Source organism: Strix aluco, chromosome 25, assembly GCF_031877795.1.
Source record: "Strix aluco isolate bStrAlu1 chromosome 25, bStrAlu1.hap1, whole genome shotgun sequence".
In the NCBI taxonomy this organism is placed as follows: Eukaryota; Metazoa; Chordata; class Aves; order Strigiformes; family Strigidae; genus Strix; species Strix aluco.
In genome coordinates, this window is record NC_133955.1 from 2,304,378 (window position 1) to 2,332,049 (window position 27,672).

Genomic DNA, 27,672 nt, shown 5'->3' on the forward strand with positions numbered 1-27,672 from the left:
GGAGCACAGGTCTGATGGGGAGCGGCTGAGGGAACTGGGGGGGTTTAGTGTGGAGAAGAGGAGGCTGAGGGGAGACCTCATGGCCCTCTGCAACTCCCTGAAAGGAGGGTGCAGAGAGGGGGATGAGTCTCTTTAACCAAGTAATAAGTGATAGGACAAGAGGGAATGGCCTCAAGCTGCGCCAGGGCAGGGTCAGACTGGCTCTTAGGAAGGATTTCTTTGCAGAAGGGGTTGTTGGGCGTTGGAATGGGCTGCCCAGGGCAGGGGGGGAGTCCCCATCCCTGGAGGGGTTGAAGAGTCGGGTTGACCCAGCGCTGAGGGATCTGGTGGAGTTGGGAATGGTCAGGGTGAGGTTCATGGTGGGGCTGGAGGAGCTTCAAGGGCTTTTCCAGCCGAGGTGATTCTGGGGTTCTGTGATAAGGGCTGCCCCGGGTGAGGTGACTGACAAGGGGCGGCCGGGGGCGCTGACCCCGCGGGTGCCCGCGCGGAGGTGGCGGCCGAGGACACCCCGTGGGCGTGGCCGCGGGGCGGGGCGGGGCGTGGCCGGGCCGGGGGCGGAGCTGCGCGGAGCCGCCGCACGCGAGCCCGGAGGGGCCGGGGCTGCCGCAGCGTCGCGCCGGTCCCGCCGCCCCGCCCGCCCCGCTCCCGCCGCCGCTCCGCCGGTAAGTGTCCGCCCGCACTCCCGGCGAAGTTCCTCCCCGGTGCCGCGGCGCTGCGGGCCCTGCGGGACGCGTCCGCCCGCCCGCGCTCCTCGTCCCGGGGCCGCTGTCCGAGGTGCGATCGTTCCCCCCGGGGTGGGGTGGGCGCGGCGGTGTCCGGGCTGATCCGGCCGGTGGCGACGTCCCCGCCGTGTGCCGGTGCCGGGAGTGGGGGGGGGGGCGGCGCTTTTTCCCGGGGCACGGTTCCCGGCTCCCCGCGGGAGCCCCGGGGCTGCCCGTGGGGTGCTGCGCCCCGAAGGCAGCTGGGGCAGAAGCTGGTGGGGTGGGGGTGGGCGCAGCCACTGGTGCAGGGGGCTGCGGAGCTTGCGGGGGGCACCCAGGGGCGTGGGACACCCCCCCCCACGGGGGTGCGGGGCCACCCCGGGGTGCAGAGCCGGGTCAGAGGCGCTCTCTGGGCGCCGAGGGACGCTCCCGCTCCGCGTCCCTGCGCGGTGTCCGGCCGCGGGTGCCCTTGGGGTTCTGGCCCTGGGGGGCGGCCGGGGGCGCAGGGCTGTCCCCAGTGCAGCGCCGGGGACGCCCCCGCCGTGCTGGGAACCAGTGGCAGCGGCGTGGCTCCGGCCGTGGGCGGCCGCAGGCCCCGCTGCACCGGTGGCTTCTCCGTAGTGGCCTGGCCGGGAGCCAGCTCCAGCCAGTCCCTTCTCCGGACCGAATTTCCCCGCCGTGGTTGCCGCAAGCTCCGGGACCCTCCTTCACTTCTCGCTCTCGCTGCGTGCCGTCGGGGTGCAGCGGTGAGGGGGGGGCTCACCCCAGGGCCGGGAGCGTCAGCATCGGGGTGCTGCAGCCTTTGCACCCCCAGCTGCGTCGGAGCGGTGCCCTGCACCTCGCTGCTCCCCTGCAGCCTACTTTTAAAGAGTGATCCCGAAAGAGCTGTGCAGGGGACAGGCAATATTGCAAGGTGACTGTGGCCCGGGGAGGGGGGGACACGCGTCTGTGTCACGCATCGCTTCGTGGTCCCCAACTATGCTGGTGCCTCTGTGTGTCCCTCTGCACCGGGCGCTCCTCGGCGCAGCTCTCTCCTGTCCTCCAAGTGAGAGTGGCCGAGGCAGCGGGTGCTGCGGGGTGTCCCCTGCTGCAGGATGTCACCCAGGATGTCACCCACTGCAAGGTGTCCAGCAGCAAAGTCCCCCTGCACCGTGGCAGCTGAAGGACTCCCCGCCTGCTCCTCTGCAGCAGCGAAAACTTCAGTCCTGGAGCGAAGGCTCTCATTTATTGTGCGCCGAGGTGCTGCTGCAGATATGTCACTCCTGTGCACGCTGTACAAAAGCGCAGCCACCGGCAGGAGTCGTCTCCTGCCTGCTGCATTATTCCTCGCTAGCGCAGCGCCTTGGCCGCACGCTGCCGGGGGCTGCCGGAGCCCCGGGGCACCCTCGGGGCAGCCGCTGCTCTGCGTCTTTGCTGCGCTTGGGTGCTTTTGGCTGCAGGGTTTCGGTAGGAAGAAGCGTGGCTTGCAGTGGTCTGTGTGCCGGGGAAACACGGGGTGCCAGGGAGGTGATGCACCCAAGGTCATTGAGGCCAGCAGTGTCGGTGGGACGTCACCCGTGCTGCTCGGGAAGAGCACAATCCAGCCAAACACCCCACTGCTCCCTCAAATCCCAAAGCCCTCTCAGAGCCATGCCCTGTCCTTTTCCTGCATCTGGGTGAAGTGCAGAAACGGGTCTGACCTTGCCTGATCACCGGCACAAGCCCAGCTCTCCCAGCCTCCCATGGCCAGCGCTAGTGCCCTGATTGCCAGGAGCTGGCCCGAAGCCCTGGTGCCCCCGATTCTGCAGGGCAAGGACACGTCCTTCGCTGCCCGTTAGCCCGGTGACAGCAGCAGCAGTGAGCCAGCATCGGCTGCACTGCATTGCTGCCGGCAGCCCCGGCTCTGCACCCCTCTGCCACGCAGTGCCCAGCGCCGCCTGGAGTCACGGTAGCAGGGAGGACGTATGGATATATCCTTATATATCCTTATATATATGTATATATCCTGAGATGTGTGGTTGGGGAGGGGGGTTGCAAATCAGCTGCCTTTCCGCCGGCACATTGCCCGCACGAAGCCGTGCCCGCCGGGCGCGGTGGGATGGCGCAGTGGCAGCGTTTGCTGCCGGCTGCTCCCGGGGGAGCTGCCTCCTGTTCAGTGAGCCCCAGGGACGGTCACTGGGCTTCAGCTAAAGGCCACCAAAGCGAGCCGGGACTCCTGCTCACCCCCTGAGGGGAAGCAGGCCCTTCCTCTGGCTCGCGGTGGTTTTGGCAAAGTCCCAGCTCCGTGAGCCGGATGACTGCAGCTCCTAATTATGACTTGAGTTTCTCCTTCTCTGGGCTGCTCTGGAGAGCTGTGAGCCGGCAGCCGTGATGTCCTCCAGCGGATCGATGCCTGAAGCAAATAGACCGGACCCAGTGCCCGCTGGGTTTCAAATCTTCTATTTTTTCTTCCCTACCCCTAACAGCAGAGCTCGGTGCTGTGCCTGGCTGTGCTCCTCCTCAGCCCGGTGGCCGCCGGTGCTTTGCCTGTGCCAATATCCAGAGCCATCGGTAAGTGCAGTCTGGCAAAATGCTTTTGCCCTTGGCTGCAGTTGGCTTTTCCCTCCTGGGTGAAAGCCTGGCTGCTTTCTGGCTCGTCCCTGCGCCGGGCTGCGGCTGCCCTTGTCTGGGCTCCCGCCGGAGCCCGTGTTCCCCAAAGTGCCGTTTGATTATTAGCCCTAATAATTGTGTTATCGCATCGACTGAAGTGTTTCAGATGCCAAAGCTAATTTTGCTCTTCATGCCTTCCTTCATCAGTAATGGGATTTTGATAACATCACGCGTCCAAAAGTATTGGATAAACTCGGCATAATTCCCCATTTATTAATTAAACCGTAAATTAGGCAGCGTGTGGCTGGAATCTGAGATGCCCCGTACTGGTGTAATCCTACAGCCGGGCACGGTGCTGGCCACGTGCTGGCGCTGGCCCGTCCCTGCCAGCCCTGGGGTGCGGGATCCCCGTGTCCCCCCAACGAGCCACGTCCCAGTGGGGCCACCCACTCCCTTGCTCCCTGTGTGCTGGAGTAAAGTCATGTTTAATCTGCTCCGGTGCCTGGAGGAGGGATCACGGTGCCCCTGGATTTCGCTGCTGGTCGGACAGCAGGGCCGGGGGCTGGCAGAGCTCCCGGTCACCCTGGGGTGGCTCTGCTGGTGCTGCAGCCCCTGTGCCAGGGCTTTGGGAAGGAGGAACTGCAGCTGGCTCTGGCAGCGTGTGTGGCAGCGCTGGGCTATGCCAAATTGCTGCCGTCTGGCCCCGCACCCCACTCTCTCGGCACGGGCAGTTGTCTGGCAGTGGTCCATCACTGCTGACCACCAGCCGTTGGGCATCTGCAGCCCCACCTGCCTGGACGGGGCTCCTGGCGCTGTGGGGGCATCCTCCATGTCACGCATCTTAAGGAAAGCTGGTGTGTTTTAATTAATCCAGGGTGTTTTTTGCTCACTGGCTCTTCCCAGCCCTGCAAGGGCACCACAGATGTGGGCTCTGGGCTGGTGCATCCCCAGGGGATACAGGGAAGCCGGGAGCAAAGTGGGTGCTTGTGGCACGAGGTGTCAGCGGGTGCTGGGGGCGGATGTGGTGCTACGCTCGGGCACGTCCAGCCCCTGAGCCTGTCTGAGCCTGTGCTGAGCTGGAGGTGGCCTGGGGGATCGTCCTGCTGCTGGGGGATCGTCCTGCTGCTGGGGGACCTGGGGAACTGCTCCAGGGCTGGGCTGAAGCCACAGGTATGGGCAAGTGTCTGCGGGCAGCAGGGATGCCCAAGATGCGCCGAGCTGGTTTGGGGTCGGCAGAGCTGATCCGGCAGCGCTGGCGTGGGTCGAGGCGTCCCTCACCACCCGCGAGCCCGCCGTGGTGCCTCACACTGAAGCGATTCTGCCAAAACCCCCCCAAAGCTGGGACCAGCCTTCAAACATCGCGGTGTGACGGGGGACACACCTCCGCCTTCTTCTGAAGGACACGGGATGTCCCCAGGGACACGCTGTGACCGAGGACTGCTGGCACTGGGGGTCCCCGAGGCAGCACGGCTGCTCCCACAGGCCTTGAGCAGAGGAAAACAACCCCAAATTTCAGTGCCGTGCATGGATTTACAAGCATGGGAATGCCCTGCGGGGCTCTGATGCTGTCTCGCTCTGCTCCCGGGGGACTTAGGGGGTTTCCTCCTGGGACCGAAGCCCGGGGAGAGCCGGGTTGGTGCCTGGGGTGAAGGCGCCGGTGTGTGCCCGCTGCTGCCCACGCACGAGCCCTGCGTCGCTGCCAGCAGCCTGGCGCAGCCGCTGCCTTGTGCCGCAGTGAGCTGCGGGGTGGCCGTGCCAGACTCAGCCGCTGGTTTGTGCTGCGTGAGAGCCTGACGGAGACTCTCCCAGTCTGGTGGCCCCGGCTGGGGGGGGACCCTCTGGAAGGGACGGTGGCTGCCAGCGCCAGTCTGGGCACTGGGAGCTGGGGTGCTTTGCAGCTCTGCGGGCAGCTGGGCTCTCCAGGTTATATTCTCCAGGTTATATCCAGGGGGAATAACCTTCCCTGGGATGCACCGGCAGAGCAGCTCCTCTGTGCAGCCCCGAAAGCATGTGCTGTTGTGCTTGTGCCCCCAAAACACCTGGAGCAGCGTATGGGCGCAGCTCGGAGGGGCCAGGGAGGATGAGGGACCCCCCTGTGGGGTATGGGGGGCTGTGCCCATCGCTCAGGCTGGCCTCCTGGCTCTCATGGTGGCTTTTCTCCATCTGCACAAGGTTTATTCATGACAGTTCCTGGTGTCCTGGCCTTGGTGGTGCTTCATGCCACAATTAAATCCCCTCAGGCTGGCACGCAGCTGCGTCCCCACTGATGCCATCATTGTCGGCCTCTGCCATCCTCCTTCTCACCCCAAATGCCACCAGGGTGGGTGGCCCCCAGACACGGGGCCATACTCTGCCTCTGGGGCTCTCTGTGCCTTGGAGCTGGGCAAGCAGCCACCAGCATCGCTCTGGAGGCAGCCGAGTCCCAGGGACTGAGCCCTGGCTGGCAGGGAGGAAGGAGATGCTGAAGGTATCTCTGGGGTATCCCTGGGGCTGGGAGCTGGTTTTCTGGATTTCTAACACCAGCCCATCACTACCTCATGCCGGGCTGGGTGCCTTGGAGATCTCACTGGGCACATGGAGCCTCACCCCTGGAAATGGCACCTCGTGGCTCACGTCTGCTCGTTTCACCCATGGTCATTTAGCTCAGGAGCAGCGCAGGGATGTGCTTCCCTGCCTCCCACCTCAAATCGATCCACCTTGTCTCAGCCCTCTCCTGGAGCAGCTTCTGGCTCTTCCCCAGGAGCTTGTCTGGCTTCTTTTTTCTCCCCCTGTATTGATCAGGAGCCCTCGCTGTTGCACGGGGCCATCGCTGAGGAGTGGCCGGCAGCAGGGCAGCACTGCAGGCAGAGCAGGGCCGACCCGCGCGGGCAGGATTCAGGCGCTCTCAGCCATGTGGTGCCTTCGAAGTGCCAGGACAACTCAGCCCATCACCTTCTGTTGCCCTATTTAGCTGCTCTGGTCTCACTGGTGGAGCAAGGCCCAGCCGCCACAGCATCCCCGGCACTGGGGAGCAGGCTGGGCACCGGCAGCACCCGTCTCCTTTTTTTTTGGGAGGCTTTTGTGGCTGTTCTCAGCTCTGTGTGCCAAGGCCGGGCTGCCTGCGCTGGCTGTGGTTGGGGTGAGCCCAGCGGTGCTCTGGGGCTTGGCTGCGGCGACTGGTGCTACGTGGGATGCTCTGGTGTCCTTGGGGACAGCTGCGTCCCCACAGCTCAGGGGATTGTTCTCTCCAGCATCTCCAGATGCCTTTTCCATGGCTGTTGTGGTGGCACATGCCAAAACCTTCTGATGAAGTGCTGATGGCGAGTGGTGCCTGCAGCCCCCGCAGCCTCCCCATGGGTAGGAAGGACGTGGGTGGCTCGTCCCCTCCTCAGCACAGGACGTGCCACCACACCGGGGGCTGGAGAGGCCGTGGGCTGCTCCCGGTGTGCCCGGGACAAAGGGGACATTGATCTTCGCCGGTGCCAAGCTCCATGGCTGTAGGAGAAGGTGCCCTGGCGCAATCCGTCGTTTGGTTCCCAGCTAATTAGCAAGGTGCCTGTCTTCTGTGGGGTCTCCAAAGCATTGCAGCAGCGCCGCATGAAAGTGGAAAGCCAAGAGCTGTAACAGGGAGCGGGGGAAGGTGCTCACAAGCCCCTTTGCTGCTGGCACCAAAACGCCCACTGGCTCGGTGGGGAGCGGCTGCTGCAGGGTCTGCCCCGGCTCCTGCAGGTGCCCTGGCACCAGCCCCCGTTTCAGCTTCCTCGTGTCCTTCCTTTGCTGCTGGGGCAGCAGCGATGCTGGTGGCAAAGGATAGTCGGGGTCTGACCCCTCTGGGAAAGGTGGGTGTGGGGAGAGCAACACCCGCGGGTGCCAGGCAAGGCTCTGAGCACGCGGCTGCAGGCCCCAGCTCTCCGCTGAAGCAGGCGCGGGCACTGTGTGCTGCCACTTGCCACTTCCCCCGCTTCACCTCGGTGCTGTCCTGATTTTAGAGGCGAAGGCACAGAAAATCCCTGAGCTGCCTGGCCTGGCACCCTGACGCCGGCGGGTGCCAGCGGCGGTCTCCGTGCAGGGAGGGATCCCCGCGTAGGGACAAACCCAGAGGCTCCGTGAGCAGCCCCAGGTGGGCACAATGCTTGGGGGGGGGCACCCGCCAGTGCTGAGGGGGACCCTGATACCTGGTCCCCACCTGGTGCCAGGCTGGGGTGGTGGTGCTGCTGCAGGGGGAGATGCTCAGGAGCCGAGCAGGGAGGGCAGGATGGGATCGCCCCCTCCCCAGCTCATTGCACACCCAGCCCCACGGGTGCATTGTCCAGCCGGGCCGGTGGGAGCTGTGGCGGTGCTCAGCACAGCCCTCTGGCAGCAGGAGCTGGTGGTTTTGGCTGGGGACTATCAGAAGCCATTAATCTGGTACCCGAGTGATGAATGAAAGCTACCTTTAAGACTGCGTTTAACTGTTAGACATCTCTTGGTTTTGCTGTAAATAACGCAACCGCTGTGACACGAGAGCAGGTTCTCTATCAAAGGCAAGCGCCCTTGGATTCATTTTTTAATTTTTTATTTTAAAGATCTCCCTCATGAGCCTGGGGCTCAGTCCTCGAGGCCGGGGGGTCTGTGGTGAGGAGCCTGGATCCCGGCACGTGGGGCAGTGAGGCAGGAACTCATCCCGGGGTCCCTGGCCCTGGCCATATTTTCAGTGCCCGTCCCCTGTGCCTCCAGCTTGGGGCGAAGTTGGGGACCCCGACTGTGACCCTGCGGCAGAGCGGGGCTGCAGGGATGTGCAAGAGCCACGCTCATCAAATTTTTACAGGCACCAGCATAGTGCTCCCCCCTCTGAATTACTCATCTCCCAGGGAAGGGCTTGCAGTTGGGGCTGCCCAGCCCCAGCACATCATTATTTTTAATTAGACGAGCTGGGTGCTGGCTGGTGATGAGAGGAGCGAGCGGAGCACGCCTCGGTGGAGAGGGAGGGTGCCGGCCGGCTCCGGTCCCCATCTGGAGATGCTGTCGGAGCCCCTCAGCGGGATGGTGAGCAGCACTGCGGGTCCTGGCAGGCGCTGGTGGCTGTCACTAGCCCGGGCAGCGGCAGAGCGGCAGGGTCCTGGCGTGGCTCTGAGCTGGGAGGAATGACGTGGTTCATCCCTGCGCTGGGGCAGCTCAGCCCTGCTCGTGGGGTTTCTCCTCGAAGGCTGTGCCTCGGTTTCCCTCCGCGGGCAGGGATGTGCCATTCGGGGCTGCGAGGGCTGGAGAGCTCAGGGGGGTCTGGCCAATGGCTCCTGCTCGTACTCAGGGAGGGGGACAGGGGGGCTCATCTCTGCGTGGGTGATGTCTCAGCAGCTGATGTCTCATGATGCCACTTGTCGCTACCGGAGCATCCGTGCTCTATCACACCCCCTCGCTTGTGCTGCCGCCGGCTGCCGTTTCCCAGCCTGGGAAGTTTCCTTGCCCTCAGCAGTGTAAATCAGGAGGGAGGTGCGGGTGGCGGGGGGGTCCCAGGGGGAAAACAGCTCCCTGGGCCCTGGGAGCTGCTGCGCCAGCCTGGGGTGCTGCTGACGGAGGGGCTGATCCAGCACCACTAATTGCAGATTTGTGCCGGGGCTGAGGAAGGGGAACAGGGCTGGGGTTCGCTGGGCTGGGTTGTTGCAGAGCCCCTTCACGCCAGGGTCCTGCAGCATCCCCCTCCCCAGCTTCCCCTCCTCTCCCTCCTCCCTGATCCCTCGGTCTCCCCATGCCTCCGCAGAGCCCTTGCCAGAAATTCTCTCTTAATTAAATGACCATTAGGAGCCAAGTCATGTTTTTGCCTTAATTAGACTCTCCTATCTCACTGCTGCGAGCTGAAACTCCAGCCCAGTATGGCCCCTCTATGTCTGACGTTGGATACGCTGGTCCCGAAATGATGGGAGCGTTGAGGGGCGTCTTTACTTGCGTGAAAGGCCGGGGGGATGCGCAGGCATCGTGCTGGCGGGTTCGGCAGAGCCGGGATCTCCCCTGCCAGCCCTTGTGCCACTATCCCTGGGAGCAAAACAGTCACTGGCATCAAGATCTGGCTGGGGCACTGCCAGATGTCTCAGCCCTACCCCCAAATCCCTGCTTGCCCCTGGGATGTGTCACAGGAGCGTGCTGGCGCCGTAGTGCCGAGGCTTCCTGCCGACATCGGGCTGGGAGGGGGCTCCCCTTTGGGACCAGTTTGGGATTTTCATTACTGGCCATCCAAGCCCAAGCACTGGCACAGAGTGGTGCAGGTTTTGGAGTCAGGTCCCCAAGCTGACATTTGTGGAAGGCTGGGGGGGGTCCCCACGTCTTCATCCCAGCGGCTTAACAGGCACCGCAGCCCCGGCTTTGCCGTCCCGTAAAGGAGCAATAACTCATTGCTCGGGGCCCACGATGGCAGCAGCCCTTCGTTAACTAACGAGCATCCCCCTCAGGTTGGGGTCTCCCTGGGACAAGCCAGCACCCAGCACCCTGGGCTGGGAGAGCCGGGGGTTGGGCCCCCCCCTTTCCCGCCTGCCCACAGCCCAGCCCGGCGCTCTGCCAGCGGCTGCCAGCGCTAATTGCTGCCTCAGCCTCATTAATCTTGATTTGTTACTGCTTTCTGCCCTCCGTCATCGCAGCGGGCTTCACCTCCCCGGAGGGGAGAGGTTTTGGCAGCCAAAGCCGCCCCCGCAGAGGAGCGGGGAGGTTTCCAGCACCTGGATCCCCCCAAATCCCCCACCCCGCGGGAGAGCGCTGAGCTTGCCTGGGTGCTGCTGGGACACCCCACGCGTACGTTTGTGGAACGCTAAGGGCAGGAGCGCAGCAGGGGGGGCTGGAGGAGAGGGGTCCCGAGGACCCTGGGTGGGCAATCATGGTGGTCAAATGCTTTTTTATTTTTTTATATAGCGCAAACCTTGCTGTTTCCCCCATTTTAACCAGCCTGTTTGCATAACCCAGCGGGGATGATTTGCTGATGGGTGAAGACCCCCTTGTCACTTGGCCACACACCCCGCTTCTCCCTGCGTGGTCCCCAAAAAAACCCCCACCCCAACTGATGAACCGTCCCCTATAAACTCCCCTCTCCATCCATCCCCGTCCTGGCCCGTCGGTGGGTGCGGGGCAGAGGGTACCCGCGGGCCCAACGCTGGGGAAACCCCAAATCTCCCTTTTTTTAGCTTGTGGGATGTGCTGAGCGCTGCAGCAGCGCGGGGGGGAGTCTCTGAGATGGAGCATTTTGCAGGAGGAGGAGTAGGAGGAGCGGGGGGGGGGGGGGGGGGGGAAGGGCTCATGAAAAGGGTTTTCTGGGGTCAAAACTGCTTTTCCTGACATGGGAGGTGTCCGGGGGTGGATGGAGATGGGCTCGCCGGCTCCAGGCTGGGGTTTCCATCCTGCCAGACCTTGGGTGCTTCTGGCAAACAAAACCCAGCCCAGCTTTTAATGACTTCTAGGCCAGATGTTTGCAGCTGGGGGGGGGCATCACCTGGGGGGCAATGCACGGGGGGATCCAGGGTAGTGCACCGCGGGAGTGGTGGATTAGGGCGTCTGGGGGGAAATGCGCGGTGGGGGTGATGACTTGGGGGGGGGGGGGGTCAGGGTAATGCACTGCGGCATTGGGGGTCCTGAGCAAGGTGCTGGGGGGGGGCACTGGGGGGGCTGCGGGTACAACGTGCCCCAAGGGTGGTGTGATTTGGGTCCCCCCCCCTCCCCCCCAGCTGGCAGGTGGGGTCTGTGCAGCAGCTCCCTGGGTGAAGCCCACCCTGTCCTGCTCCGGGGGGAGCTCCCCCGGCTGTTTTGGAGAGGGTGGGGTGGGTCCTGCCATACCCAGCTGCACCTCCGGATGGGTGCTGCTCCCCAGGGAGGGGCTGGGGGGTCCCCAGGGGTTAGCAGGGCAGGGGGGGGCCCCTCCCCAGCCAGCGCACTCCCCTTCCCAGCTGGTATTTACTAACGGTGCCTTCACCCACACTTGTTCTTGGGCCAAGGACCGATAGAAATGGTTATTTATAACCCTCTTTATTTATTTATGTCCTTAAGACACTGGGGTCTTGGCAGAGGGATGACGGGGGGCGGGGGGGGGGGGGGGCAGCTCCAAACCAGTGGAGGAATAAAGAGGAAACTTGAAGCGCTGGAGGAATCGCGGTGAATCCTCGGCGGGGGCGGCTGAGCGGCGTTTGAGGTGCAGCAGGGATAGCGGGGGGCTGCGCTCCCCTCCCACCCCCAGCCCCGACGGCTCCCGCGGCCGCCCAGCCCCTCGCCAGCGGCTGCCGCAACTTGCAAAAGGGAGGGAAGGAAAAAAAAAAAAGAAAAATTGCAAAAGAAGAGGAAAAAAAAAAAAGGCAAGCAGAGCCGGAGCAGGACTGCATTGCAGTGCTGCCAGCCGAGGCCCCCGCGCCGCGCGGCTGCCCCAGCACCCTCCCAGCAGCACCGGGGTGGCCTGGCCCCGTGTCGGGCAGGGTCAGGGTGCTGGGACAGGGACAGGGTGCTGGGACAGGCCCTTCTGCCCGGGAATCTGCTCCATGGGGCTGGGAGAGGCTTCACACCCGCAGCCGAGGCGGTGGGCTGCCCCGCTTGTGTCTGCACTGGGTTGGGGGGGACAGGGGATGTGACCAAGGACACCCAGTGAGGCGGTGGCAGAGGGGGGATGGGGACCTGCCAGCGAAGGGACATGCCCAAAGGCACGCTGCCCCACTGCCTGCCCTCCTGCCCCACATGCTGCGCCCTGGCTGCCCCCAACCCGCCCAGGCTGCCCCCCCCATGCCACTGCCCCATGGCACCCCACACCCTGCCCCACACTGCTCAGTCTGGCCCTATGCAGGAGGGGGAACAAAGCTTGGCCCCCTCACTTGGGGGGCAGGATCAGCCCCCCTGGCCCCAGGGCAGGGCCTGCAGGGTCCCAGGGGGCTCCAGGATACCCAGGTGGGGGCAGGCAGCAACAGCGCCTCCATGAGCCTGCCCCCCCACAAGCCTCTCCCGTGCCTCAGTTTCCCCCAGTCCTCAGCTCTACCAGCACCTGACGGAGCAATTAGTGGCACTAATTAGCTCTCCCTCTTCAAAAATAGTCACCGTGGTGAGGCCTGATGCTGCCTGCAGCCCCCCCCAGCCGCGGGCAGCACCTCAAAGCCCCCCAGATAGCCCCCAGAGCAGCCCCGCGGTGGCCCCTCGCCGCTGCCCGGGGCTCCCACGCCTGCTGGCAGGGCTTTTCCTTCTCGCCGGGCCAATTATTTCCAGAAATTAATCAGCAGCTGCTGGTGGCAGCACTGGGAGGGGGGAGGACCCACCGCCGCGGTGCCCCCCGGGTTTGCAGGGGAAGGAGCATTAAATGTGCTCCTGCCCCACGTGTTACGCACCGGTGCCTTCCAGCAGCGTGTGCACACTCGCGCACGCTCACACACACACTCGCGCACACGCGCACACTCACACACGCACACTCACACTCATGTGCACACTCACACTCGTCCATACTCACGCACACTCACACACACACACTCGCGCACTGATGCAAACACGTGCACATACACTTGCACACACTCATGCACACTCTCACACACATGCACACTCACACTCACGCACACTCATGCGCACTCACACAAATGCACACTTACATGCACACTCACGCACATGCACACTCACGCACACGCACACTCACACACATGCACACTTACATGCACAGTCACACACACTCACAGTCACACACGCGCACACTCACACACACGCACACTCACACACACGCACTCACGCACACACGCACACTCACGCGCACTCACACACACACAGACACTCACACACATGCACACTCACGCACACGCACACTCACACACACTCGTGCAAACACACCCCAGCAGCAGCTGCTCACTACCCGCACGCAGGGGATGCGTGTGCCAACATCTCGCACAGCCTGCAGGCAGCACGCCGCACACCCCTTCCCCCTCGTGCGAGAGGGCTCGCAGAGCCACACGAGCGCTGGCCAAGCACGAGCACCCTGACATGCCCATGAGCAGATCCACGTGTCTGGACACGGTCACACACCCGTCAGCACTTGCACACACATACTTGCACACTGCACAAGCACTTGCTTAAGTGTGCGTACCCGCACAGGCCATGCACAAGCACTTGCACATGTGCAGACCTGCTTGCGCGTGCATTTGCGCGCGTGCACAGACATCCATACCCCCCCCGTGCACAAGCACACCCGCAGCCATGCACACACCCCCCCTTGCACTAGCACACGCACATGCCCCCAGACCCACACACTTGCACAGACCATGCACCAGCATTTGCATCCCTCCCCGTGCACAAGCCCTTGCACACGTGTGTGCACACACACACACACACATGCAGGTGCCCCCCCGGCTGTGCAGCGGGATGTGAGCAGCATCACAACTGCAGGCCGAGCCCTGTCGTGCTGCAGCGGGGCTGCCACAGCCCCGAACCTGCACCACAGGGACCCCCCAGCACCCCTGAGCCCCCCAGCACCCAGCAGTGCTGCACTGGGCGCCCAAGGACGTGGGTGCTGGGGGGTGGGGTAGGTGGGGTGTCCCAGCACCACACCTTTGGGTGCAGAGGGGGTGCCACGGGCTGTGTCGAGGCAGGGTGCTCCCCTGGGGTGTCGTGTCCCCCCGCCGCAGCACTGTACACCCCGCTGGCACCCTTGCTTAGCACCCACCCGTTGTTGCCGTGCACCCATGGGAGCTTGCAGGGCGTCACTGGCCTGGACACCCCCCGTCCCCCCCTGCTCTATGTCTGTGGGTGCAGGGCCCCAGACCTGGGGTGCAGGATGTGGCACTTGGGGGGCAGGAGAGGGGCATTGCTTGGGGCCGGGGGGGCTGCAAAGCCGCTGCCTGCAGCTCCTGGGTGCCACCCCCCGCCGTGGGTGCTCAGCCCTGCCCGGCCTCTTTCTTCTTCCCAAACCCAGCTGCCCGCAGCGCTCACCCCAGTCCCGCTTTGGCAGAGATCGCACAAAAATACAGGTCAGGGACCCAGTGTTGCAAAAACGCTGCCTCACCTGCAGCGAGCTGGAAAGGGTCCAGGCAGCGTCTGCTCGCCAGCCTGCGGCTCCCGCGGCAGCTTTGCTTTCCTCCTAGCAAACCCCAGTTTGCAGGGGGTGTGATGGGGAAATAAACCCACTCGTGTTGTTTTTTTCTTGCAGGAAAAGCCCTGCTTGGAAATGCTGCGGCCACCCCGAGCAGGGTAAAAAGCCCATCCAAGGGGTGGGTTTATGGGATGAAAAGCAGCCGTGAGCTCGTAGCGGGGCTGGGGGGAGCTGCTGGCCATGTGGCACAGCATCCTGTCACCATCCCCATCCGTCACCCCATAAAAAGGGTCTCCACGCCAACATCTTCTTCCCAGCGGGCCAGCTTGGAAGGATGCCTGCAGCTCCCAGTGCTGCCCAGTGCCACCCAGTGCCACCCAGCACTTGGGCTGTCAAGCTGCTGGCACTGATGGTCACTCCAGCAAACAAGCGAAAAAGTGAAAGAAGGCCGCGTGTCCTCGGCCCCTGGAAAGGTTTGGGGACCCCTCGTATTCCTCTGCATTAAATAACCCTCAGCAGGGTGGGGGGTTAAATACAGCAGCTCCCGATTCACCCCGGAGCAGAATGTGGCTGTGGGGCACCTCCAGCATCTTGCTCCAGCCCCCCAGTGCCATCTGCTGCCAGGTTACAGGTTGTTGGCCACCACATTGTGGCCGTGTGATGCTGATTCTGGTGTTTGCGGTGCTTGCAGCCACTCCACGGGGCATGAAGGTGGCTGTGTCTGAGGTCCAAGGGCAGGAGAAGGAGCTGGTGGAGCATGGAGAACCTCTTAGATGCTCAGCATGTTTGGCAGGCTCTGTGCGGAGCAGGTCCAAGCAGGTTGACCTGCAGAAGTATCCAAGATGGATAAATCCGCAGGAGAAGATGGTGGTTGTTGTCCGTGCCTGTCTCAGAGCTGCAGGCTGGGGAGGAGGGATGCTCCTGAGGTCCGGGACCTCGTGGTTGCATCCTCTGAATTACCATGTCCTGCACATGAGGCTGAGGTCAGGCAGGGATCTGGTGGTACCTCGGGTGGAGAGACCCTGTGGTGGCCTCTGGGGACTTTGCTGACACCGCAGAGACAGCCCTGAGCCCTGAGCATCCTCCTTGGCTGCCAAGATGGGTCCCTCTGGTGTCATCAAAGTCCTTCATCCACCGTGGGCCCAGAGCAGAACCAGACCCCACCATCTGCCTGAAACCTTTGGGGCTGGGACGTGGGGGTGACTACAAGAAAAGACCTGGGAGGATTGAAAGAGCCTCTGGGAAGATACTGAGATGTTGGTGTCTTGGTTGGTCTCATCCAACCATCTTCATGCCCTGTGTGACAAGGACATGTCTCCATCCTGTCCCTGCTGCTCCGTGTGAGTGGGAGCACCGGTCCCAGTGCGGGGGGACAGGGGCTGTGGGGGTCACCCAGGGATGGCATTTTCTGGACCGTTAGCACTTCTGTGTCCTGGCCAAGTTGCAGGGTGATAACCTTAAGCAACCAAAAGTCCTGGTGCAGGTTCCCTAAAGCACGGGCTCAACAAAAAACACATCTTTGGGGTTTGCTTGGTTTGCCTCCTGCCTTTCACGAGACTTTTGTGGCATCAGGAAGATACCGAGCTCGTTAAAACCATGGGGGGAAAGAGTAATTGGTGCATCCTGTAGCCATTGGACTGCAGGGTCTGGCTACTTGAGCAGCTCTTGGGGATGCTGAAGGGTGGTGTGGGCTGGCAAGAAAGCATCTGCAAAACCTCTGCCGTTGGGCACCGGGAATGTTTTCCAGCTGAGTGTTGCCTTTGCTGTTGCAATTTGGCCTCCGATTTACAGTAATTGGTGCATTTACAATAAATGGGTGTTTTGTGCCCATTGCAGACAAACTGCACCGCTGAGAGTCACTCCTTGCGCTTCTGAAGTGAGGTTCTGCTATGTGCGGCTGTGGAAAACACATGCAAGGTTTCAAAATCCAGGAAGGACAAAAAAAAAAAAAAAAAAAGCCCCAAACCAGATGAAAAACAGCCCCCAAGCTCCCAACCTGCAGCGGTGTTATTTACTGCAGCTCTTCCCTCCGCCCGGCCGGGATGGATCTCAGCAGCTCTGCCTCCGAGAGGCTGATCCTAAAGGAGATCACACCAGGTTTTACTCCTGGTTTGGGATGTCACCCAGCTCGCTGCGTGTGGGGAGAGGATGAACCCACCCATGAGCCGGCCAAGGGGTTTCTCCAGCCACCCTGTCCCCTGCGCGGCTGCCTGGGGGTCAGCAGTGCCTTTCTGTTTGCCTTTTTGTGTTCCCACAGCTGCTGTTGGGAGGGATGATGGATGAAACCAGAGGTGATGCCCATGGCAAGCTCACAGCACTGGGATGCTGCGGGGAGGGGTCATGCTTAGCTCCCAGGGCAACAGGAGGTCCCATGCGGGGCTGGGGACCTTCCCCCAAGGAGCAAGACTTGCCACCAGCCTGATTTTTAAGTCAACCAGATGCTGTTGGCAGCCTGGGAAACCTCAGCCTTGCATTGGTGTCTGTAGCTCTTTCTAAGCAGAGATGTTGGGGTGGCGAAGCCTGGGCAGGGTCCTTGTCAGGGTGGGAGTCACGTAATTAGCCCATTTCATTGTGTGAAGGACTGCCCCCAGCCCCCCAACACTGTTGTCCCCCCCAGCCCCCCCAGGGAGCGGTGGCACAGGAGGAAGGTGCCTGGGTGCAGAGCTGAGTGCTGCGTAACTCAGTGCATGATTGACCCAAGAGGCAGATGGAGATGGCACAGCAGCACCGTTTTGGGGCAGGAACACCCCAGGTCTCTTTGGCTGACTTTTTGCAGCAAGAATGCTCCTTTTCCACTGCTGTGGGAAGGATGGAGGAGCAACTGGCCCTGGGGAACGATGCTCCGGGCAAGGAGGCTTCACTGAGTGGGGAGAAGAGGTGGAGAAAGGGGGATTCCCCCCATGCCAGTGCTCAGTGCCCCCAGAAACTCCTTCCTCGGTTATCTGCAATCCTACTCGACGGTTTGCTTCCCCCACTGGAGAGCGTTTTATTCTCCTTAACCCCACTGTCATGGCTAATTCCCCTCGCTTCTTGCCTGCTCTGATCTTCCCTTTGCAAGCTTGCCTTCTGCTGGGGTTAGAGAGGAACTCTGGGTCCAGAGCTGGGTCATGGAGGCACTTTGGGGCTGGAGCTGGGTTGTGGAGGCATTTTGTACCGGATTTGTTTGCAGGGATGAATGCCACATTAGCAAGACAGTGGGATGGGTGGGTATCCCCACCCCTGGGAGGTGCTTCAGACCCCTCTGGGCTGGGGTGGGGGGTGCTGAGCATGGCAGGCTGTGCTGCAGCCCTGGCAGTGAGTGAAACAAGCACCTTCCCCAGGCCCTGGAGGGAGCGGGGCTGCCCGAGGAGCTGGGCTCTGTGAGGTCGGGAGGTGGACAGGAGCCCTGAGCCACCCATGGTCCATGGCTCTGTAAAGCCAGCTCTTCCCTGCTCTCATCCATCCTCAAAATGTGTCCTGCAAAAGCTCCCTGGGGCTGGAAGGAGAGCGATGCGCTACTGCTCTTCCTTTCCCATCCTTGGAAGCTCTTCCAGGGCTGGGATCAATTCCTGAGGGTCCCACACCAGCACTGGGTCCCACATCAGCACTGGGTCCCACACCAGCACTGGGTCCCTGCATAAAGCGGGGTCTGACTGCTGCCATGTGTTGGGTCTGCAGGTGCCAGCTGCCTGGGTCCCTGCCTGGGAAAAGGGGGAGGTGGAGGGGCTGGCTTTGGCCAAACTAACCTCCTTCACCTCTGCTGGGGATGCAAACACTCCTTCCCTCATCCCATGGGTCCTCACCGGGTGAACCTCCGCCCTAAGGAGTGTCCCTGATGTCCCCGGGAGGCTCTGAGCTGGCACCCACATCGTTGCAATCCTGCGTGATGCTCCTGGTGGATTTGGAGATGTCAAGGGCCAGGAAAAACTGGGAGTCAACTGGGCTTCCCATCACTTGTGGGGGAATCCAGGTGTCTGGCCTCTCATAGCCACTGGGCCTCTCATAGCCCCTCGAGAGCCCTGTTGTAGTCCTGCTGTCAATGCAGATGCTGTTCTCAGTGCAGGTGGCTGCTTGGGGACACAGCCTGGGCACGGGGAGGAATGGGGGGCAGCAGGGACCCGTGTGACCACTGAGGCAACATGTTTCAGGGAGTCCCTGACCCACCATGACGTTCAAGCAAGCGTCCATGATGGCCCCGGAGGCCACGGCCACCACGATGCCCATGACCACGATGGAGAACTCCACCGAGGCCGCAGGGCCAGGAGAGAGCAAGGAGGACATGTTCGCCAAGCTGAGGGAGAAGTTTATGAATGAGCTCAGCAAGATTCCCTGTGAGTAGCTGCCTCCATTTCCAGGTATTACCCTCCTCATGACCCCACCACTGCTCTGGTCCCAGTGCAACATGGGGTGATGGGGTGGCTGGTGCTGGGAGGGAGCTGTGGGGCTGACCATGACACTGGCTTCTGCCTGCAGTGCCACCCTGGGCCCTCATTGCCATCGCGGTGGTAGCCGGCCTCCTCATCCTCACCTGCTGCTTCTGCATCTGCAAGAAGTGCTGCTGCAAGAAGAAGAAGAACAAGAAGGAGAAGGGCAAAGGCATGAAGAATGCCATGAACATGAAGGACATGAAGTCAGGCAACCAGGTGACGTCCTTCTGGACTGCTTGGCCCTGTCCTACGCTTGGTGTTGAAGGATGATCCTTCTGGTTGAGTTATGAACTGTGTCGGGGCACTCACAGCTCGGGCAGCAGAGAGGGGTGGAGCCACCAGGGTCCTGGGATGGGACAATGCAGATGTGAGCCCGGAGCTGAGACAGCAGCACTGTCCCCTTCCAGCGCCCAGTGGCCTGGATGGGACCAGGCTCAAGCTTGCCTGGACCTGAACCATCAAATATTTAATGTTGGGTCTCCCCACCTTCCTCTGAGTGGCCTTCATTTCACTGAGCTGTGCCTTTCGCTGAGGGGGGAGGACCACCAGGCCAAAACACCCACCACTCTGAGGTCCCCAAAAAACCAGTGCTGGCACACAGAGCAGAGCTGGGGCCACCTCCCCATCCTGGGGGGTCAGCAGGGAGGAGGCTTCGGTACCAGCAGGCTTGGGGCAGTCCTGGCCATTTTCAACGGCCCTGACCCAGGGCCATGTGGAGGAGGTGGGAGATTTTGGGGTGTCCATTCCTGCTCTTCAGAGCCGTGTGGGCACCACGGGGATGCAGGCAGGACTGGAGAGGTGATGCTCCATTGTCCCTCCCATCTGCATGCCCCCATGGTGGTGGGAGATGGGGGGTGGGATTCCCCAGTGGAGGGCGAGGGCTGCCATCCCCTGGGGCTTGATGGGGCTGTACAGCCCCTGATTCCCCACCTTGCCGTGGGTCCCTTGTCAATGCTCTCTGTAACGTGGCTCTCTTCCCTCCTGGTGCTCTCACCATCCTCCCTCCCTGCTGCCCTGGTTGTGTGTTGCCTCTCTGTCCTGGGACATGCTTCATGGTAGGTGCCACCACAAGCCTCCTACTCCATCATCTGCTTCCAGGGTGGGAAGGGGGGATGTGGGGACACATCGGGGGGGGGGGTGTGTGTGTTAAGGAGCTGGGGATACTATCCCATGGACCATGGCTTGGAGAGGCAGGGAGAGGGGTGGCTTTACCTTAGAAGAATTAGGTTATATCTCTATTACTAAGCTAATAAAGCCTGGAAATGGCCCTGCTAAGCCCTCAGCACCAGCTGTAGGGCTCTCCCAGGCATGGGCTGGGGAGGGGTAGAGTATCCCTGCACCCTTTGCAGTAGGTTGCTTCCATGCAGCCACTGCCTGCAATCCACTGGTGCTGACCCCGTGTCCTGGCGCCCCGAGGCAGCCCCCCATGCCATCTCAGCTGGACCAGCACTGCATGTGGGCAGAGCCGGTGCCACTCCAGGGCTGCTCTATCCGTGCTTTACGTCCCCAGCATGGGGGTCTCCTTTCCCCTGATGGGGAGAGCCCGGGTGTTGAGATGTCAGTAGGGTTGGGGTACTGGAGGTCCCCAGTGGGGAGGGGGGATGCTGAGCTGGGACCCTGCCAGTGAGCTGAGCACCTCGGCTGCCCTTGCAGGACCAACAGGATGATGATGACGCAGAGATGGGTCTGACAGAAGGGGAAGGTGAGGAGGAGGAGAAGGAGCCAGAGAACCTGGGCAAGTTGCAGTTCTCGCTGGACTATGATTTCCAGGCAAACCAGGTGATGGAGGGGCTGAGGGCTTGGCTGAGGAGGTGGGGGAGTGGGGCTTGCTCAGGGAGGGTATTTGAGAGAAGTGTCCCTGTTGGACCTGGGTGGCACAGGAGGGAGGGGGAAGCTGGGTGCTGTACCATGGGGAGTCCTGCCCCATGTTAGGCTGGAGATGAGCCCTTGGCATCTGTGATGTGTAGCTGGGCTGTGTCTCTGAAGACCCCCCTCTCCCTGCTCCAGCTGACAGTGGGGATCCTCCAAGCTGCCGAACTGCCAGCTTTGGACATGGGCGGCACTTCGGACCCATACGTCAAGGTGTTTCTGCTCCCTGACAAGAAGAAAAAGTATGAGACCAAAGTGCAGAAGAAGACACTCAACCCTGCCTTCAATGAGACCTTCACCTTCAAGGTGAGCCCCTTCCTACCCGCAACATAGGACCTTGTCTCCCACTCCCATCTTTCCCCCTGACTATGTACCAGTCCTGTATGTTGACCCTCACTGCTGGGAGCAGGTGGCCCTGGCTTGGGCTCCTCTGGGCGTGTTGCCAGCCTGGTCAGTGGCCCTCTTTGTGCAGGTCCCATACCAGGAACTAGGTGGGAAGACGCTGGTGATGGCCATCTACGACTTTGATCGCTTCTCCAAGCACGACATCATCGGCGAGGTGAAGGTGCCCATGAACACGGTGGACCTGGGCCAGCCCATCGAGGAATGGCGGGACCTACAGAGTGGCGAGAAGGAGGAGGTGAGAGAGGGACTGGCGTGAGGCCCTCAGCCTGCTGAAACCCTTGGCGGGAGGATTGAGGTTTGGGGTAGCCATGGGGCAGGCTTTGCTTTCTGGGCCATCTCACAGTGCTCAGGATGGCGATTGCTGTGGGGTCCCACCTGAACACCACGCATGTCCTGGCCATGAGCACTGGGCAGGATCTTCCCCTGTTGTTCCCCCATGCAAAAGCCTTTCTATAACAAAAATGAAGAGTATAAACTTCTTAAATGCTGTGCTGGAACTGGTCTGCCTCAGACCCAAGTGGTCAAACCCTTTTGCTGGTGCACAGGATGCCAGCATCAAAGTATGAGCAGGGTTTGGGGGGACCTGTATGCAGGACCATGTCCCAGCACTGAGCTACGATGCACTACCAAGGCTTTGATGTCTGCTCCCTGCTCCACTTGGCAGCCAGAGAAGCTGGGAGATATCTGCATCTCCCTCCGGTACGTGCCCACTGCTGGGAAACTCACTGTCTGCATCCTGGAGGCCAAGAACCTGAAGAAGATGGATGTTGGGGGTCTCTCAGGTTGGTGTCAGCTCATGGCCATCCTCCTCCTGCCCCGCTGTGGGGCTCTCGGCATCCTTCGCTGGGGAAGCACACTGGGGCCATCAGCCTGGCAGGGCTTGAGGAAGCTCCTCTAGTGCCTGGGACCTCCTGCAGCAGAGGCAGCCCAAGGTCTGTCTGGGGGTTGAGGGGAGATGGGGGTGGGACGAGCCCCCCAACCCTTAGCAAGTACATCTTGAATTTGGTCCGCCACTGTGTCCAGGGCCAGGATGCCGCAGGACCTGGTTGGTAAAAATGCTCCTCTGCCATTTGCTCCTGGTCCTGCTCCTCCTCGACTTGGGGCCAAGGACCTCAGTCAACAGCATGTTTTATGCTAGAAGAGTCTTCCCAACTCCATCCCAGGGCTGAGCTCTCTGCCGAGGGGTCCTCATCTCTCTCCAGACCTGCCTTAACCAGGAGAAGAGCAGTACCTGCATGGCTGGAATGGTTCAGTTTATTGCTGGGGTGTCCTGCTCCAGAAATGGTGGTGACAGGCCAGCACTCACTGGTGTCACCCCACTGTCTGCAGCCTTCCTACAAGGGGACCCACAGGGTGCAGGAGAGCTCCATCTCTTGGCCAGTTGCTTCCACAAATCCTCTCCAGCCCAAATATTTCCATCCACAAACCTGAGAGCATCATTACTCATGGAGGTCTTTTTACCCCATGGTGCACCTCATCCTGGGCTGAGACTTCTCCTGGGGCCAGCCTGGTGGTGTCCCCTGGGCATATCAACCTTGGCTGATGCACCCTTCTGTCCCCACAGATCCCTACGTGAAAATCCACCTCCTGCAGAATGGCAAGAGGTTGAAGAAGAAGAAGACCACCGTCAAGAAGAAGACCCTGAACCCCTACTTCAATGAGTCCTTCAGCTTTGAGATCCCCTTTGAGCAGATACAGGTTTGTCCAATGACTTCTCTGGAAGGTAGGCAGGGTGGGAGCGATGGGAGAAGTCCTGCAGCTGCCCAAGCCCATGTCCCAGTCTTCTCAGCAGCGTGAACAGCTCCTGCCAAGCTCCTGGTCCTGCCACCCATGAAATATGTCCAGTCCCAACCTGGGCCTGGGCTGATGCTGAGGGCAACTGGTGCAGGGGCGGAGGTGGGAGGCTGAGCAGCACCCATGGGAGATGCAGCCCCAACCCGGATCATGGTTAGAATGGGCCTTTCCTCTGCTCCTGGTCCTATAGTGCTCACCCCAGGCATAGCAGGGACTCCTCTGTGGTCCTAGGGGCATTTTGGACCTTTGGTAGGTGCCTTCTGCCCCTCTATGTCCTGCCCTAGCCACTGCATATGCCCCTTGCCCCAGCCCAGCCCCGTCAAGCCCTGTAGCCCACAGCTCTTGCCCAGCCCCACACCACCCCTTGGTGACCTTTCTAGGATGAGCTGGGCCCCCACCGTGGCTCTGCAGCCCTGGGCTCCTTAGGGAAGGAAGTGGAGGAAGCTATGGGCATGGAGGGCACTCTGCCCCAAAATGGGCCGCAGCGGGGCTCAGCCCTGTCAAGCCACCCCAGGGCTGGGGACAGCAGGGAGGCTGTGGAGCAGTCACGGCCGCTGTGCCTTCTCCCCCCTCTAAAGAAGGTTTCCTCCTTTAGAAAGTGCAAGTGGTCATCACGGTGCTGGACTACGACAAGCTGGGGAAGAACGAAGCCATCGGCAAGATCTTCACTGGCTTCAACTCCACTGGCACAGAGCTGCGGCACTGGTCCGACATGCTGGCCAACCCCCGGCGGCCCATTGCCCAGTGGCACTCGCTGAAGCCAGAGGAAGAAGTAGATGCAGCTCTTGGGAAAAACAAATAGGAAGATCTGCCAGCCAGCGCGGCACGGCACTGCGGACGGTTGAAGCGACCCAGAGCTACTGATACCTCAGTTACGCAACCTTTGGTTTTGTTTTTTTTTGTCCTGTTTTAAGCTGAAATACCCTTTGATGGCTGTGGAAGGGTTTCCAGACAGTCCCAATAGCTTCCAGGGGAAGAGGTTAAAAACACGGATGGTTCTTTTCGTTCTCCAGCATCGCTCCCTTCTGCTGCATGTCCCACTGCCTCCGCCCGCCATCCCTTCCAAAGGCACCGTCACGCCTGGGGCCTTCCCGGGCGGCCGCATCACCAGCCCGTAGCATCGCTGCTGCCGCCCTTCCCTTGGCTTCATGTGGGGAACCTTTGGATGTCACGTAGAGGTGATACGGGCGCCTGACAGCATGAGATGACCAGACCCACTGTGCTTGCTTTGGGCATGAACAGCCGTGGGGACATCAACATGGTGGAGAAGACCCTCTGCAGGAGACCCAGGTGCCTCCCCCTCCTGCTCTGCCTCCCTCCGTCCAGGAAGGGCGAGAGCTGTGGTTTCGGGTTGAGGACGGCCGAGTGTCCCCGGCCAGCTCCAGGTTTGGCTTCTTCTGGGGAGAGGTTTGCAGCGACCACGGGGCCCCGCTGCGGCTGGCGTGGTGGTGGGGTGCTGAGCCCTCGGTGTGGCCGCTGGAGCCGCGGGGGTCAGTCTGAGCCCAGGGAGCCCCGGGGGGATCTGCTCTGAGGAGACACATGGTGGGGTGTGTGTGCAAGGGCAGACCAGCGCTGTCCTGGCCTCAGAGGCCGAGCGGGGACAGCGCTGGGGGATTTCCACGTGCGTCCCTCCATGCTGGGCTGACACGTGTAGATTGAGACGCTTCCACAAGGCAGGTTTATGCTGAGAGGTCTCCAAATGTGCAGGGGGCAGCCCCTAGAGTGGTGCCAGGTGCTTCCCCAAAGGCCGTTGCGTGTCCCCAGGGCTCAGCCCCGCTTCTGGGCACCCCAGCACTGCCTTGGCACAGCTGGGGGGCTATGGGCAGCTCCAGCCCCACCGCCCCATCCCACTGCTGTGGTGCAGGCGGGGAGGGTGAGAGCGAGCCCATGGCCAACCAGGGACAAAGCCCCTGACCCCTGTGAGCTGCTGCTCCCCACTGGGCCACTGGCTGATGAATCCACCCCATCCTGCTCCCCTCGGGGTTATAAGCCATATCCGTGCCCCTGGCAGTGGGCAAGAGCTTCTCCCGGCTACTTCTCCCACCATGGGATGAGCCAGGACCAAGTCCTTGAGCTGGAAAGCCAACGTTGTTCCCTGAAGCTGAGAGAGGGTCCAGTTGAGCCCAGTTGAGCCCAGTCTGTACTGGAGCACTGACGTGAGCCGGTGTCCCTGTCCCAGCGCTGACTCCCCAGCAGCCTCGTGCTCCCTGATCTGCTTTGTGTTCCTGGACTCAGTTTTGTGGCGTTTAAGCACAGTTAAGCAGCGAGGGGCGTTGCATCATCAGTGAGGGGGGGCTTGAAGTGGGGAAGCAGAGCTCTGGGGTGCAGCTGGGGATGCCCCGGGCATCAGGGACACCACTCTGGGGTCCAACACCTGGGCTGGGACCTCGGTGCAGGGTGTCCTGAGCCCAGGGACAAAGTGCCAAAACTGAGCTTGCCCCGGCGCTGTCAGATGCTTCTGCAGCTCCCTGCAGCCCCCACTTCCCAAAGGGCATCTTGGCCCTGGCTGGAGGTGGGGAGATGATGGGAAACTTGGTGGCAGCCACATCTCAGGGGGTTCAGGTTGGACATGGGGACAAGCCCGTTCCCCAGGAGGGACGTGCAGCCCTGGGACAGGTCCCCAGGGAGGGACGGCTCCATCCTTGGGGGAGGTTCAGGGCTTGGTTAGCCAAGCTGTGGTACGGTGTGGGGGAGGTTGGACTGAAGACTTCCAAAAACCACTTTCACCACCACCTCAGCTGCGCTTGGCCCCTGCCACAGTGCCCGGCTCAGCTGCTGGAGTTGCTGGTGGTGCTGGCACCGGGGCCACACCGGGCTACAGGGGCTTTGTGGGTCATCAAGCGAGTGGTCCCACAGGGCCATCTCCAGCTTTAATTAGTCCCTTTTCCTAACGGATGTGTCAGTGTCAGCACATGAGGTCCTGCCCTGCTCGGGTAGCCAAAGGGAGAAGAAATCTTGGGGTGCTTTTAATTAACGGGGAGCTGGGGGCGGCTGATGCTCCTTGGCCAGGGGCACTGGCAGGATTTGGGTTCTTGAATCGGTCTCGTTTCAGAGTCTGTCTGGGCACTGGGGGGCACTAGGGGGGGTGTGTTTTCCTCATGTGGAAATGGGTTAGAAAAGAAGGAATTGGGAAGAGCACTAAAATCCTCCTGTTGGCAGTCAGTGAGCGTGCACGGCCCCGCAGCTCTCCTTGGGAAGCAGGCAGAGGCGTGCGCCCGCGCCTGTGCACGTACAGACACGCACCCCTCATGTGTACACCCCCCGCACACCCCTCCACCCCCCCGCACCCCCCCGCACCCGCCGCATAGTCCGGGGTCTCACCGGGGGCGGGGGTCCCACCTGGCTGGTTTCCATTCGGACTCTTTAAGCCTCGGGGCGGGAGGGAGACTGTGACTTTAATACATAATTTGATTTTTTTTTTTAATAAAAAAGGGAAAAATAACTGACATATTAAAGCCATCTGCGCTGCCTCTGACCCCCCAACCCCCTTAGTTGTGTGTAGTTAAAAATATATGGAGACATAGCTGTATATACCATGAACAGTGCATGAGACGCAGCCCCATAGCAGTAGCAGCATGGTGACAGCCGCGCGCGGCGCTGCACGCTCCGCCCCACCGCTCGCCGCCGCCGGCACCTCCGTCCCGACCACGTTTCTCCAGCGAGGCAGAGACGGCGACGAACAAAACTCATTGCTCGAGTGCTCTTTACCACCCTGATTATTTTCCCCCCTGAATAAAAAAAAAAATAAAAAAAATAAGATGATGTAAAAGAAGAAAATAACGCCAAGAAGCAAAGCATGCCAAGCCAGGCCCGCCAGCGGAGGGTGAGCCGTCACCGACGCAGCCGTGACTTCCATGTGTGTCTCGTTCCTGTGTCTTGTCGCATTTATACCATGGCCGGGTAGCGGCAACAGCGTGGCTTCGGCGTCCTGTGTCGTGTTGGTGCATTTCACCATCAGAGCAACTTTAGAAGCCATATTAGACCACGGTGTGCCGGGACCCCATGGGGATGGGCCCACAGGTGAGCCGTGACCCCCTTCCCCCCGTGTCCACCGTCCCCCCTGGTTTCGTGGGGCTCAGCGGTGGAGCCGCATCGGCCACCGCCTCGGTGGCCGCGGATGCCGCCGTCACGCCGGGTGAGGGGACAGGGCAGTGCTGGGCACAGAAGCCGGGGCCGACCTGCTGGTGGCATTTCTGCAATGGAAAGGCTGGGATGTGGCAAAGATCTGGTGGCAAAAAGGCTTTTCAGAGCAATTTGGGTTATTTCTGCCATGTCTGGTTGGGTCGTTTCCGTTTTGGGGACGAGAGCCAGCATTCCCCTCTCCCGGCTGCACCGTGGTGCAAACCCAGCTGTGCCACGGAGATGCTCAGCTTCGGTCTCCTGGGGTTAAAAGGAAGCAAATCCATGAGGCTTGGTAACAAGCTTGGCTTTATTTTCCTTTTTTCCCCCCAAACCTGGAAGGGAGGAGCCAGCTCCCTTGGGAGTCCCCGGCTCTGGCCGATCCTGGAGCGAAGGACCCTCACGCCGGCCCCGCTCTGCCCCATCCCGGCCCCGCAGCACTCGGCTCTGGCGGGAAGCTGCTTTTAAAGCCCCTTCCTCTCGTGTGGAATCTTGTCGTTTCTGTCTCTTATCGTTCAATGGTTATTTTGTAATGATATCTGTCTCCTTATTAAAGGAACAAGCTGAAAGGAGCCCTGGTTCCCTTCTGGTCTTGCTGTTGGGGCTCAGTGCAGTGTCTGCGGCGGGGGCAGGTCCCAGGGCTGCGAGCCTGGGGGCGATGGAAGGATGGAGGCACAAGGGGAACCCCACGAGGGCCCAGGTCCCCCCGAAACACGCGTGTGCTCACACCCATGGTGGGGATGTCTCCGGGCTGGCCCAGACGTGGGGTGCAGGTGGGAAGACATCCAAGGTCCCCACCAAATTCTTCACCCCCCACACATACAGTTTGGTCCAT

The 27,672-nt window shown here is 61.5% G+C and overlaps 1 protein-coding gene across 1 annotated transcript; it reads left to right on the forward strand.

Moving 5' to 3' along the window:
* Positions 1-546: 546 nt before the first annotated feature.
* SYT2 (synaptotagmin 2) lies at positions 547-27,409 on the forward strand. Its single transcript, XM_074850373.1, has 9 exons — positions 547-662; positions 18,372-18,554; positions 18,697-18,866; positions 20,313-20,429; positions 20,658-20,825; positions 20,992-21,159; positions 21,589-21,706; positions 22,489-22,622; positions 23,314-27,409. The coding sequence occupies exons 2-9, from the start codon at positions 18,389-18,391 to the stop codon at positions 23,518-23,520; spliced, it is 1,248 nt and encodes a 415-aa protein (XP_074706474.1). The 5' UTR covers positions 547-662; positions 18,372-18,388; the 3' UTR covers positions 23,521-27,409.
* Positions 27,410-27,672: the final 263 nt, after the last annotated feature.

Bases quoted from the DNA above. Each gene is read 5' to 3' on its own strand.
- SYT2 (XM_074850373.1), top strand. From the start codon at position 18,389: ATGACGTTCAAGCAAGCGTCCATGATGGCCCCGGAGGCCACGGCCACC. The intron at 18,867-20,312 runs GTGACGTCCTTC...CAGGACCAACAG, and splicing joins ACATGAAGTCAGGCAACCAG to GATGATGATGACGCAGAGAT. The intron at 22,623-23,313 runs GTTTGTCCAATG...TTCCTCCTTTAG, and splicing joins TCCCCTTTGAGCAGATACAG to AAAGTGCAAGTGGTCATCAC.